Raw genomic sequence first — 13,988 nt, 5'->3', positions numbered from 1 at the left:
TCATTTACGATCTATTCGACAAAATAAATAAAAGTATAAAGCACTAATAGAAAATGAGGTATCACTGTATATATATATATATATATATATATATATATATATATATATATATATATATATATATATATATATATATATATACAGTGGTACCTCATTTGTTGAACATTCTCATGTCAAACTTTCCGTTTTTCAAATGAAATTTTCGAGAAAATTTTTTATCGTTCGTCGAACAAATATATATATATATATATATATATATATATATATATATATATATATATATATATATATATATATATATTATATATATATATATATATACAGTGGTACCTCATTTGTTGAACATTTCTCATGTCAAACTTTCCGTTTTCAAATGAAATTTGAGAAAATTTTGTATCGTTTGTCGAACAAATGCTTGTACTTCAAACTGTGATTAAATATTTAGTTATACCTATATTCTATGACCTACTGGGTTTTACAACTTAAACTGTATTAAATTTTTTCCATTTACAATCTATTCGACAAAATAAATAAAAGTATAGCATTAATAATTAAAAGATGTATAAAATCATTACATAACCGCAGTGATGTCATGCCCACCTGACTTGAGACTGAACGAGGGAACGTTGATATGTTGAGGAGGAGAAGGAGAAGAGAGAGTTAAAATATTACTGTATGTACGTAAAAGCAATAACAATTCATATAAAAAGGGAATTTCCCAATGAATTTAAACGTAATGATAAAATATGAAAACAAACAAATACAATACAGACAAAAAAAAGTCTTAATTGTGCCAGTGTTCAGTGCCCCGAGTGAGACGGTCTAGTTGAACAATATCAACAAAATAATAAAAGAAAGAACAAAGCTTTTCTAAATAAAATTTAGCATAAATGATTAACTAAATCATTCGTCATTGCAGTGATGCACAACTAACTTGAGGTTAGGGAACGTTTATATTTTTAGGAATAATGAATGAATGATTTTAAGTTATCGTGCGTTGTGGTACTGTTGAGGAGAGAAGAGACAGTAAAATCTTTACTATAATATGTACGTAAAAGAAGTGCCAATTCACATAAAAGATAAAACGTTATTTCACAATAAAATTTAACATAATGATAAAACATGAAAACAAAATGCAATACAGTAAAAAGAAAGAAAGAAAAAAAGCTTGCTTGAGTCAGTGTTTGGTGCACTGAGAGTGAGAGACAGAGACAGAGACAGAGAGAGTGAGAGAAGAACGTCTCTCCTTCCCTCTGACTTATCAGTGATCTGGGATGATTATTCGCCCATTTCTTTCACTTACAATCGATTTTCCCAAATCATTTTTATTTTTGTTATGGTAAAATACCAATCTAGTGACAAATTTTTGTTACAATATTTTACTACTGTAAAAGTAACTCACTCTGTGATAAACAAACTGGCAGACATGCCTTCAATTGTTTGTTGTGGGCGTGACCATACATACAGTGCAGATTTCGATTCAGAAGTTCAAAGAAGGGGATTCCAAGGATGTCATCCACGCTTCTCGTGGCCATCGTCCAAGGGAAATAAATGAAGCTACAGACGGCTCATAAACAGGAAAACAAAGTGTTGGAGAACACAAAACGATCTTGCCACTCCTCACCCTGAAGCAAAGGGGGCGGGGGAATAAGTTCTGTATTTGCAAGCAGGACAGATTGTATGGGTGCAGGATAGGTGAAAATGTGTACTCTGGACAGATGAAGCCCCGTTCACAGTGACAACCAACAGGTGTGGGAAAGTTAAGAGAAGGGCTTAATCTAAAACTAAGCCCTAAAACAACATGATCCCTATGACCCAAGTTCGTGCAGCACACAGTAAAATACCACCAGTATCTGATGGGTTGGTGTGTTTTTTTTTCCTTCTGTGGCACCGGAAAACTCATCATACGGCCGAAGAATCAAACTTTCACCAAAGACAGTATACTTTGAACTCATGGAGTATTTGGAAGATTGCTTTGAGGCCACCAACAATGGCTTCTTTCAGCAGGACGGTGCCCCTGCACATACCACAAAATTAATAAAAAAAAATATCTTTACTTTTGTGGCAACTTGCCGGATCTGAATCCCATTGAGACCTTGTGGTATTATGAAATTGCAGTCACGGAACCTTGACTTCTCCTCCATTCCAAAGCTCGAAGTGGCGATTCGTGACATCTGGGACAATCTTGACCCCCAACTACTAAGAACCTGGCCCTTTCACTTCCACATCGTCTACAAGCTGTCATCAAGGCCAAAGGAGGCTCGACGAAGTATTAAATTAGGATATATGAAATACTTATTATTTTTCTTTTATATTTTGTATTCATCTTTCAACTCAAGCGTAAGTCTATTGTATTGTAATACAATAGACGAGTACTTAATCAGGCGACTGTAAATATATGTATGTGTATGTATGTATATATCTATATATATATATATATATATATATATATATATATATATATATATATATATTGTAATACAATAGACGAGTACTTAATCAGGCGAGACTGTAAATATATATGTATGTGTATATATAAAATATATATATATATATATATATTGTTATGAACATTACTCACAACTATTTTAAAGTATAAGTGGCAAGAACAGGGCTCTTTTCTCTTAACGATCAGTGCCACAAAGGTTAGAATTTAAAGCCAAGGGGCAAGATCTCCAGACAGTGAAAAACACCAAATAACACTCAAAGAGGATTAACGAAAATATAAACCAAAACTTAGTATTTATTATAAACAAATCTTAAATTAAACCCACATGAATAAAAAAAACTGATTAGGGTTTACAAAATATTCTACCTAAAAATATCCTCATTCACACGATAGAATAAGAGACAGTGATTAGGAGGAGGAAGGAAAAACAGCCTATTTCTAGAAAGCCCTGAAAAATAAAATCTTCTTTTGGAGAAGATAATGAAAGAGGGAAAGAACCTTAATCCTAGATCATACAATTACCCAAAAATATTTACATACATAATTACAAATAACAACTTAAAGATCACTTGATCTGACATCAAATGTGATTACACGCAGGGACTATATGGTCGATAACACACTACTGAATGCACACACGGCTGTCTATCAACTGCTCCCGGAATCACAAAGGGGGTCTGCAGCAGGAGGATACACTGACCCGCGTCAGTAACGCCAATAAAGAAGATATTCAGTTTATATCCTTACCAGCTAGCTGAACAGATTCAGGCCTTTTCACGACTCCGGAGGTTTTCAGGACGAAAACAGGACAAGGGACAAGACAAGATGCATTCCCAAGGGCAGCAGGCAGGTCCAGAGATGCAGATACGTAGATATAGTATCGAAAGGGCGCCCGAACAGAGCACAGGAGACGTTTCTCAAACAAGGCTGCAGCTTTCCACAGCGACTTAGTAATTAGGAGGGCGGAACACCGTCAACGCCCTCCGTAATACAGGTGAAAAGGGGGGTCCTCAAACGTAGCAAGGCCAAGAGAATCTCCAAATTTTTAAAAAAAAAAAAAAAATAACGTCCTGCAGGGATCAGGTCAGGGAAACCTCCAAGATAAGGAGCCGAATGCATACTCCCTTTTCATCCTCAGCCAACGGTCCCCACCAAAAGTGAGGCAACGACCCGCAAATCACCAAACAAGCATCCGGCCGAATAAATACATGAAAAGAGAAAAAAACAACTCTCATGGGCGAGGTACCACTTAAATAATAACAACCTTCGGAGGGAGCGAGAAAAACCTTAACCAGTCTTTTTTTTTGTGGCAATAAACAAATTAAATTGAAAGTAACTGAATGAAATTTACTTTACAGGCCACGAATGAAAATTAAGCATATTATTACAGCTCCCACCACCAAAAGGAAAAAAAAATTAATTATTATTTTTTTTTTAAAGGAAAGAACTTAATTTTCAAAAACAAGCGTTAACAAAATCTATTTGAATTAAAATAAAAACTTATATATAAAGTTCACTACTCTAACAACAGAGTAAAAGCAATGTAAATATTGGACTGAAAAATAAGAAAATTCGTTAAATATTGAACCAATTCTTGGAAACGTTAACTACTTCTAAACAAATTAAACCTTCTCGAAGGCTCTCGATAAAGTATCGGGGACAACATTACTTTTGCCAGAGATGTGTTGGATATTAAGGTTATACTCCTGCAGAATAAGACTCCAACGTAAGATGCGCTGATTCTTGTTCTTGAATTTATTTATGAAAATAAGCGGATTATGATCCGTTAACACAATTACTTGAGCCGGAGAGGACAACAGGTATACTTCAAAGTGGAGGAGGGCTTTTACTAAACACAACGCTTCCTTCTCCACGGTCGAATACCTCCTCTCTGCTGGTAACAACTTCTTAGAGAAGTACGCCGCCACAGGATGAGTCGTTCCATCGGGAAGTTTTTGAAGAAGAACAGCACCCAAACCACATCACTGGCATCTGTCGCTAAACAAAAAGGGAGAGAAAAGTCGGAGAACGTAATAATGGAAAAGTTATTAAAGCAGCTTTCAATTTTCAAACGATTCCTGACACTGGTCATCCCAAATAAATTTTACATCTTTCTTTAAAAGATTAGTTAATGGATGAGCAATATCGGAAAAGTTTTTCACGAACTTGCGGTAGTAACCTACCATGCCCAGAAAACGTCTTACACCTCTCCTATTTTGAGGTGCAGGAAAGTTTGAAATAGCCTCCACGTTCGCTTTCTTAGGAGCGACTTTACCCAGGCCTATCTCGTGCCCAAGATAAAACTACCTTGGCCTGAGCAAAATCACTCTTCCTTACGTTAACTACCAAACCAGCCTTTCTTAGAACCTCAAATAGAGCTCTAATTCTCTTAAGATGTGTCTCCCAATCGTCGCTATAAATGATTAAGTCATCAATGTATACTACACATCCGTTCTAAATCACAAGTGATGAAATTCATGAGTCTTTGAAAGGTGGCGGCTGCATTTTCATACCGAATGGCATAACTTTGCATTCATACAGACCGTCACCTGTCACAAGTGCAGAAATTTTCCTTGCCCTGGGTGAAAGACCGACCTGCCAGTAGCCTTTCAACAAGTCAAATTTGCTAATATATTTAGGCAGATCCCACACGGTCGATTACAATCTTCCACCCGAGGCAAAGGGAAGGAGTCTGTCTTCGTAATAGAGTTCAACTTACGATAATCAAAGCAGAGTCTATGTCCTTTTTCGCCGCCCTCCTTTTTAACCAAGACTACTGGAGAGCTCCAGGGGCTACAACTGGGCTCTACGAGATCGTGGTCCAGACATATACTTCACTTCGTCTTTAACAATGTCCCTTTTGATGGGGTTTAACCTATACGGACTTTGTTTAATAGGTCGTGCCTCCCCTACATCAACATCGTGTTCTAAAATATTAGTGCGTCCTGGTGAATCCTGAAATAAATCTTTATAATCATTAATTAACATTGTTAAAGACGTTACTTTGCTCCTTATCCAGGTGCTGAAATTTAACATCAAGGTTATTGAGAATACTCGAATTACTAGACAGACCATCGGGTCCCACAGATAATTTAATGTCTACCATACAGGATCTACTTCTACCTCTACCCAGTGACACTGGTTCTACGTCTACCTCTACTTCTCTACTGACAAAAGGCTTTTAACATATTTATGTGACAAATTTGGGTTTTTCGACGTCTTTTCAGGAGTCTCAATCAGGTAATTAACATTATTTAATTTCTTGAGTACCTTCCACGGACCTGAGAATTTGCCTTGAGTGGATTTCCAGGCATGGGAAGCAATACCAAGACTTTGTCTCCTGGATCAAAATGTCTCATTTGGGTTCCAACATCATAATTTGTTTTCATAGTAGCTTGAGCCTTTGTTAAATTTTCCCGGGCAAAGGTCCAAGCTCTACGCAATTTCTCCTGTAAATTAGATACATAATCCAAAACATTCATTTCCGGGGTTTCTCCCTCCCAGTGCTCTCTCACAACATCCAATGGACCACGAACACAATGTCCAAATATAAGCTGAAAGGGAGAGAAACCCAAAGTCTCATTAGGCGTTGACCTGATTGCAAATAAAGCATAAGGGATCTCTTTATCCCATTCACAACCTGTTTCCAAACAAAATTTTTTTAAGACAGATTTCAGGGTTTGGTGGAATCTCTCCACTTGGCCCTGACTTTCAGGGTGATAAGGGGAGGAAAGTAACATGATCAATCCCTAACTCATTCATTTTCGCTTAAAGTACCTACTTGTAAAGTTCGTACCACAGTCACTTTGAATAGTCTTGGAATACCAAAACCTCGTAAAGAAGCCAACCAGCGCCATCGACAATTTTCTCCCCTCAATACTCCGCAGCGGGACCGCTTCAGGGAAACGTGACATCCTATCAACCATTGTCAAAATATATTCATGTCCCCGCGCGTCCGCGGTAAAGGACCAACAACATCAATAATCACTTCCCTCCCCTGAAAGGTTCCCCCACTGACGGAATAGGAATTAAAGGAGCTTTGGAATTTTCTGATTCGGCTTCCCCACGAGTTGACAAACCTTGCAAGATAATAAACATGTCGCTTTACATCACGACGCATTCCAGGCCGCCAGAAAACAAGTGTTCAGCAAGTTTCTGAAAAGTTTTCCTGACCCCGAAATGCCCTGAAAGGTTATTCTCATGTGCTAAAAAATAATAACTTAGAACGGTATCGTTCCTGGAATTACCAACTTGCCTTAAAACCTCAACCTGGTCAGCAGGCGCATTAACTGACCTACTGACTCTATACACCAACCTTCTTGTTTAAGAAAAAAACAGGTTTTGGTAAATCATCAATCAAAAATCAACATCAAAATCATCAAAATTAGAAAACTCATTTGCTTGGGCTTCTTTTAAAGCCTCGACATCCCATTCAATATCATTAAACAAAATATCTCTACTACTACTACTGCTACAACTACTCGTCACTGTGTCAGTCGCCTGTCCATTCATTTCATCAAAGTCTAAATTAACATTATCGAGATCAATCTCTCGAGCACGAGAACGAGTAATAACAGAGGTAGGTTCCCGCAGGGAAACATCAAAACAATACGCATCATCCTCTATCTCCGTAACAGTCAAAATTGGGAAATAAATAATTTGCCTCGTTCATGTAACACCAAATCATTGGCAAATAGCATGTCAATACCGGGAACAGGTAAACTGTCGACCACTGCTAGTTTTACCGTACCCTCGTAATACTCAGTTTCTAGATACATTGTTTCGAGAGGATAAGAAGCAATCGTGTTAGGAAATCCACCCAGAATTACAAAATCATTATTTGAAAATTCAAAGCCATTAGGTACAGACGTTTTTAAAATTAAGATTGACCTGCACCAGTGTCACGAAGAATCTTAACACTACGTCCTATTCGTTTGTCAACATCAGTGAAAATAGTTCCCATTCGATATGTATTTAGCAAATTTTAGTCACTTGTTTCCATGTGATACCTCTTTCTTTGGAGATGTCTCCGCAGAAACAACATTAACGTGTTCCGTATTCCTTTCTAGGTAATTTTTCCTAGCAAAGGCAATTGGCTTTTTATATGACCCTTCTATTACACCAATAACAACTCAACCCAGACTCTTGAGATTCTCTGCGTCCACTACCACCACCAGACATACTACTATCACGTAACTACGCGATACTACACTACCGTTTTTACTCGCTACTACATTACGTTCACACTTGCATTTTATCAAAATCAGTAGACTTTTTCTGATATGGTTTTCCTTGCCAACTATTCCATTACGAGGAGAGAACTTTTTAGACATATCTTCCTTACCGGGTCTTGTCTATGTGCAAGGGAATACTCATCAGAGGCAATTGCCACCTCCTGTAAAGAATCAATCTTTAACTCCTCCAAATGAATCTTTAGTTCCCTTGACACAGACCTCTTAAATTCTTCAGTCAAAATTAACTCCCTAAACTTTTCAAACGAGTCAACCTCTTTAGACTTTAACCAGTCGTCCATGAACTGTTCTTTCTTTCGAGCGAATTCCACGAAAGTCATATCCGGACTCTTTTTAAAGTTCCTAAACTTTTGTCTGTATGCCTCCGGAACAAGATCGTAAGCTTTCAGGATTATCGCTTTCACAGAGTCATAATCAGATGATAATCCCTCGTTAAGTGTATTGTACACACGCTGCGACTTACCTTTTAAGCGACACTGGATCAAAGTGTCCACATGTCCCGAGGCCAATTCAACTTCTTAGCAATTCTTTCAAAAAGAAATGAAGAATTCGGAAACGTCTTCTTCATTAAATTGGGGAACAAGTTTAAGGGCGCTTAACAGGTTAAATCTATCATTATCACTACGATAATTACCATTATCGGCCGACATCTGCAATTTTAACAATTGGATTTCATGATCCCTTTCCTTCGCCCTTTCTTCAGCCTGTAGCTGAAGTGCTTTAAAAATCCAACTCTTTAATCCCTGGATTGCTCCTTCAAAATATCCAATTTCAATTGGCTTACCTGACCATCATTTATATCAGTTATTTCTACTGCCTGTTTCCCCATTTTTATTACTAACATTGTCTTTCTTCCTCAACATCTCTGGCACCTACCACCTTATTGCACCATTTTGATACTATTCCCTATTTCCCATCACTGATGATACCTAAGTTTCTATTAAACAACTTACCAGCTTTCATTACCTCAAGAGCGGACCTTTCCTAACTTCTGAAGACACACTCAAAACCTAGAAATTCACCCAATATCCATAACTGATCTCTTTAGATCAAAGAGATTCCTCTCCCAATCAGGGTCTGCCCCAAAAACTGGGCAGCAGCGTTTCCTTCCTCATCAAAATAATGCATAATTATATACTATGTGGGGTGGAACTGAAAATAATCTACCTAAGCCCATCCACTGACCTAAACACCTCTTTGAATGCACTTGCGAATTACACTGTCGGATGATCCTGGCAAGGTCGCCAAATATGTTATGAACATTACTCACAACTATTTTAAAAGTATAAGTGGCAAGAACAGGCTCTTTTCTCTTAACGATCAGTGCCACAAAGGTTAGAATTTAAAGCCAAGGGGCAGATCTCCAGACAGTGAAAAACACCAAATAACACTCAAAGAGGAGTTAACGAAAATATAAACCAAAACTTTCGTATTTATTATAAACAAATCATCAAATTAAAACCCACATGAATAAAAAAACTGATTAGGGTTTACAAAATATTCTACCTAAAAATATCCTCATTCACACGATAGAATAAGAGACAGTGATTAGGAGGAGGAAGGAAAAACAGCCTATTTCTAGAAAGCCCTGAAAATATTCTTTTGGAGAAGATAATGAAAGAGGGAAAGAACCTTAATCCTAGATCATACAATTACCCAAAAATATTTACATACATAATTACAAATAACTTAAAGATCACTTGATCTGACATCAAATGTGATTACACGCAGGGACTATATGGTCGATAACACCACTACTGAATGCACACACGGCTGTCTATCAACTGCTCCGGAATCACAAAGGGGGTCTGCAGCAGGAGGATACACTGACCCGCGTCAGTAACGCCAATAAAGAAGATATTCAGTTTTTATATCCTTACCAGCTAGCTGAACAGATTCAGGCCTTTCACGACTCCGGAGGTTTCAGGACGAAAACAGGACAAGGGACAAGACAAGATGCATTCCCAAGGGCAGCAGGCAGGTCCAGAGATGCAGATACGTAGATATAGTATCGAAAGGGCGCCCGAACAGAGCACAGGAGACGTTTCTCAAACAAGGCTGCAGCTTCCACAGCGACTTTAGTAATTAGGAGGCGGAACACCGTCAACGCCCTCCGTAATACAGGTGAAAAAGGGGGGTCCTCAAACGTAGCAAGGCCAAGAGAATCTCCAAATTTTTAATAACGTCCTGCAGGGATCAGGTCAGGGAAACCTCCAAGATAAGGAGCCGAATGCATACTACCCTTTCATCCTCAGCCAACGGTCTCCACCAAAAGTGAGGCAACGACCCGCAAAAATCACCAAACAAGCGTCCGGCCGAATAAATACATGAAAAGAGAAAAAAAACAACTCTCATGGGCGAGGTACCACTTAAATAATAACCAACCTTCGGAAGGGATGAGCGAGAAAAACCTTAACCAGTCTTTTTTTTGTGGCAATAAACAAATTAAATTGAAAGTAACTGAATGAAATTTACTTACAGGGCCACGAATGAAAAATTAAGCATATTATTACAGCTCCCACCAAAAGGAAAAAAAAATAACTCATTATTTTTTTTTTAAAGGAAAGAACTTAATTTTCAAAACAAGCGTTAACAAATCTATTTGAATTAAAATAAAAACTTTATATATAAAGTTCACTACTCTAACAACAGAGTAAAAGCAATGTAAATATTGGACCTGAAAAATAAGAAAATTCGTTAATATTGAACCATTCTGAAACACGTTAACTACTTCTAAACAAATTAAACCTTCTCGAAGGCTCTCGATAAAGTATCGGGGACAACATTACTTTTGCCAGAGATGTGTTGGATATTAGGTTATACTCCTGCAGAATAAGACTCCAACGTAAGATGCGCTGATTCTTGTTCTTGAATTTATTTATGAAAATAAGCGGATTATGATCCGTTAACACAATTACTTGAGCCGGAGAGGACAACAGTATACTTCAAAGTGGAGGAGGGCTTTTACTAAACACAACGCTTCCTTCTCCACGGTCGAATACCTCCCTCTGCTGGTAACAACTTCATTAGAGAAGTACGCCACAGGATGAGTCGTTCATCGGGAAGTTTTTTGAAGAAGAACAGCACCCAAAACCCACATCACTGGCATCTGTCGCTAAACAAAAAGGGAGAGAAAAGTCCGGAGAACGTAATAATGGAAAAGTTATTAAAGCAGCTTTCAATTTTTCAAACGATTCCTGACACTGGTCATCCCAAATAAATTTTACATCTTTCTTTAAAAGATTAGTTAATGGATGAGCAATATCGGAAAAGTTTTTCACGAACTTGCGGTAGTAACCTACCATGCCCAGAAAACGTCTTACACCTCTCCTATTTTGAGGTGCAGGAAAGTTTGAAATAGCCTCCACGTTCGCTTTCTTAGGAGCGACTTTACCCAGGCCTATCTCGTGCCCAAGATAAACTACCTTGGCCTGAGCAAAATCACTCTTCCTTACGTTAACTACCAAACCAGCCTTTCTTAGTACCTCAAATAGAGCTCTAATTCTCTTAAGATGTGTCTCCCAATCGTCGCTATAAATGATTAAGTCATCAATGTATACTACACATCCTTCTAAATCACAAGTGATGAAATTCATGAGTCTTTGAAAGGTGGCGGCTGCATTTTTCATACCGAATGGCATAACTTTGCATTCATACAGACCGTCACCTGTCACAAATGCAGAAAATTTTCCTTGCCTGGGTGAAAGACCGAACTGCCAGTAGCCTTTCAACAAGTCAAATTTGCTAATATATTTAGCAGAATCCCCACACGGTCGATACAATCTTCCACCCGAGGCAAAGGGAAGGAGTCTGTCTTCGTAATAGAGTTAACCTTACGATAATCAAAGCAGAGTCTATGCTCGCCACCCTCCTTTTTAACCAAGACTACTGGAGAGCTCCAGGGGCTACAACTGGGCTCTACGAGATCGTGGTCCAGCATATACTTCACTTCGTCTTTAACAATGTCCCTTTTGATGGGGTTTAACCTATACGGACTTTGTTTAATAGGTCGTGCCTCCCCTACATCAACATCGGTTCTAAAATATTAGTGCGTCCTGGTGAATCCTGAAATAAATCTTTATAATCATTAATTAACATTGTTAAAGACGTTACTTTGTCCTTATCCAGGTGCTGAAATTTAACATCAAGGTTATTGAGAATACTCGAATTATTAGACAGACCATCAGGTCCCACAGATAATTTAATGTCTACCATAGGATCTACTTCTACCTCTACCAGTGACACTGGTTCTACGTCATACCTCTACTTCTCTACTGACAAAAGGCTTTAACATATTTATGTGACAAATTTGGGTTTTTCGACGTCTTTCAGGAGTCTCAATCAGGTAATTAACATTATTTAATTTCTTGAGTACCTTCCACGGACCTGAGAATTTTGCCTTGAGGGATTTCCAGGCATGGGAAGCAATACCAAGACTTTGTCTCCTGGATCAAAATGTCTCATTTGGGTTCCAACATCATAATTTGTTTTCATAGTAGCTTGAGCCTTTGTTAAATTTTCCCGGGCAAAGGTCCAAGCTCTACGCAATTTCTCCTGTAAATTAGATACATAATCCAAAACATTCATTTCCGGGGTTTCTCCCTCCCAGTGCTCTCTCACAAACATCCAATGGACCACGAACACAATGTCCAAATATAAGCTGAAAGGGAGAGAAACCCAAAGTCTCATTAGGCGTTGACCTGATTGCAAATAAAGCATAAGGGATCTCTTTATCCCATTCACAACCTGTTTCCAAACAAAATTTTTTTAAGACAGATTTCAGGGTTTGGTGGAATCTCTCCACTTGGCCTGACTTTCAGGGTGATAAGGGGAGGAAGTAACATGATCAATCCCTAACTCATTCATTTTTCGCTTAAAGTACCTACTTGTAAAGTTCGTACCACAGTCACTTTGAATAGTCTTTGGAATACCAAACCTCGTAAAGAAGCCAACCAGCGCCTCGACAATTTTCTCCCCTCTAATACTCCGCAGCGGGACCGCTTCAGGGAAACGTGACATCCTATCAACCATTGTCAAAATATATTCATGTCCACCCCGCGCGTCCGCGGTAAAGGACCAACAACATCAATAATCACTTCCTGAAAGGTTCCCCCACTGACGGAATAGGAATTAAAGGAGCTTTTGGAATTTTCTGATTCGGCTTCCCCACGAGTTGACAAACCTTGCAAGATAATACATGTCGCTTTACATCACGACGCATTCCAGGCCAGAAAAAGTGTTCAGCAAGTTTCTGAAAAGTTTTCCTGACCCGAAATGCCTGAAAGGTTATTCTATGTGCTAAAAATAATAACTTAGAACGGTATCGTTCTGGAATTACCAATTGCCTTAAAACCTCAACCTGGTCAGCAGGCGCATTAACTGACCTACTGACTCTATACACCAAACCTTCTTGTTTAAGAAAAACAGGTTTTGATAAATCATCAACATCAAAATCATCAAAATTAGAAAACTCATTTGCGTTGGGCTTCTTTTAAACAAGCCTCGACATCCCATTCAATATCATTAAACAAAATATCTCTACTACTACTACTGCTACAACAATACTCGTCACTGTGTCAGTCGCCTGTCCATTCATTTCATCAAAGTCTAAATAACATTATCGAGATCAATCTCTCGAGCACGAGAACGAGTAATAACAGAGGTAGGTTCCCGCAGGGAAACATCAAAACAATACGCATCATCCTCTATCTCCGTAACAGTCAAAATTGGGAAATAATTTGCCTCGTCATGTAACACCAAATCATTGGCAAATAGCATGTCAATACCGGGAACAGGTAAACTGTCGACCACTGCTAGTTTTACCGTACCCTCGTAATACTCAGTTTCTAGATACATTGTTTCGAGAGGATAAGAAGCAATCGTGTTAGGAAATCCACCCAGAATTACAAAATCATTATTTGAAAATTCAAAGCCATTAGGTACAGACGTTTTAAAATTAAGATTGACCTGCACAGTGTCACGAAGAATCTTAACACTACGTCCTATTCGTTTGTCAACATCAGTTAAAGATGATCGTCCCATTCGATATGTATTTAGCAAATTTTAGTCACTGTTTCCATGTGATACCTCTTTCTTTGGAGATGTCTCTGCAGAAACAACATTAACGTGTTCCGTATTCCTTCTAGGTAATTTTCCTAGCAAAGCAATTGGCTTTTATATGACCCTTCCTATTACACCAATAACAACTCAACCCAGACTCTTGAGATTCTCTGCGTCCACTACCACCACCAGACATACTACTATTCACGTAACTACGCGATACTACA

At 38.2% G+C, this 13,988-nt stretch overlaps 1 protein-coding gene across 1 annotated transcript; it reads right to left on the bottom strand.

Moving 5' to 3' along the window:
* Positions 1-10,338: 10,338 nt before the first annotated feature.
* LOC135200684 (uncharacterized) lies at positions 10,339-12,900 on the bottom strand. Its single transcript, XM_064229292.1, has 4 exons — positions 12,884-12,900; positions 12,077-12,361; positions 10,894-11,232; positions 10,339-10,378 (listed from the first exon to the last, which is right to left on the bottom strand). Exons 1-4 carry the CDS (start codon positions 12,898-12,900, stop codon positions 10,339-10,341), a joined length of 681 nt encoding a protein of 226 aa, XP_064085362.1.
* Between the last annotated feature and the right edge of the window lie 1,088 nt (positions 12,901-13,988).

The sequence above is a fragment of the Macrobrachium nipponense genome, chromosome 27, assembly GCF_015104395.2.
Source record: "Macrobrachium nipponense isolate FS-2020 chromosome 27, ASM1510439v2, whole genome shotgun sequence".
NCBI lineage: Eukaryota > Metazoa > Arthropoda > Malacostraca > Decapoda > Palaemonidae > Macrobrachium > Macrobrachium nipponense.
This window is presented reverse-complemented; position numbering and strand designations above follow the sequence as displayed.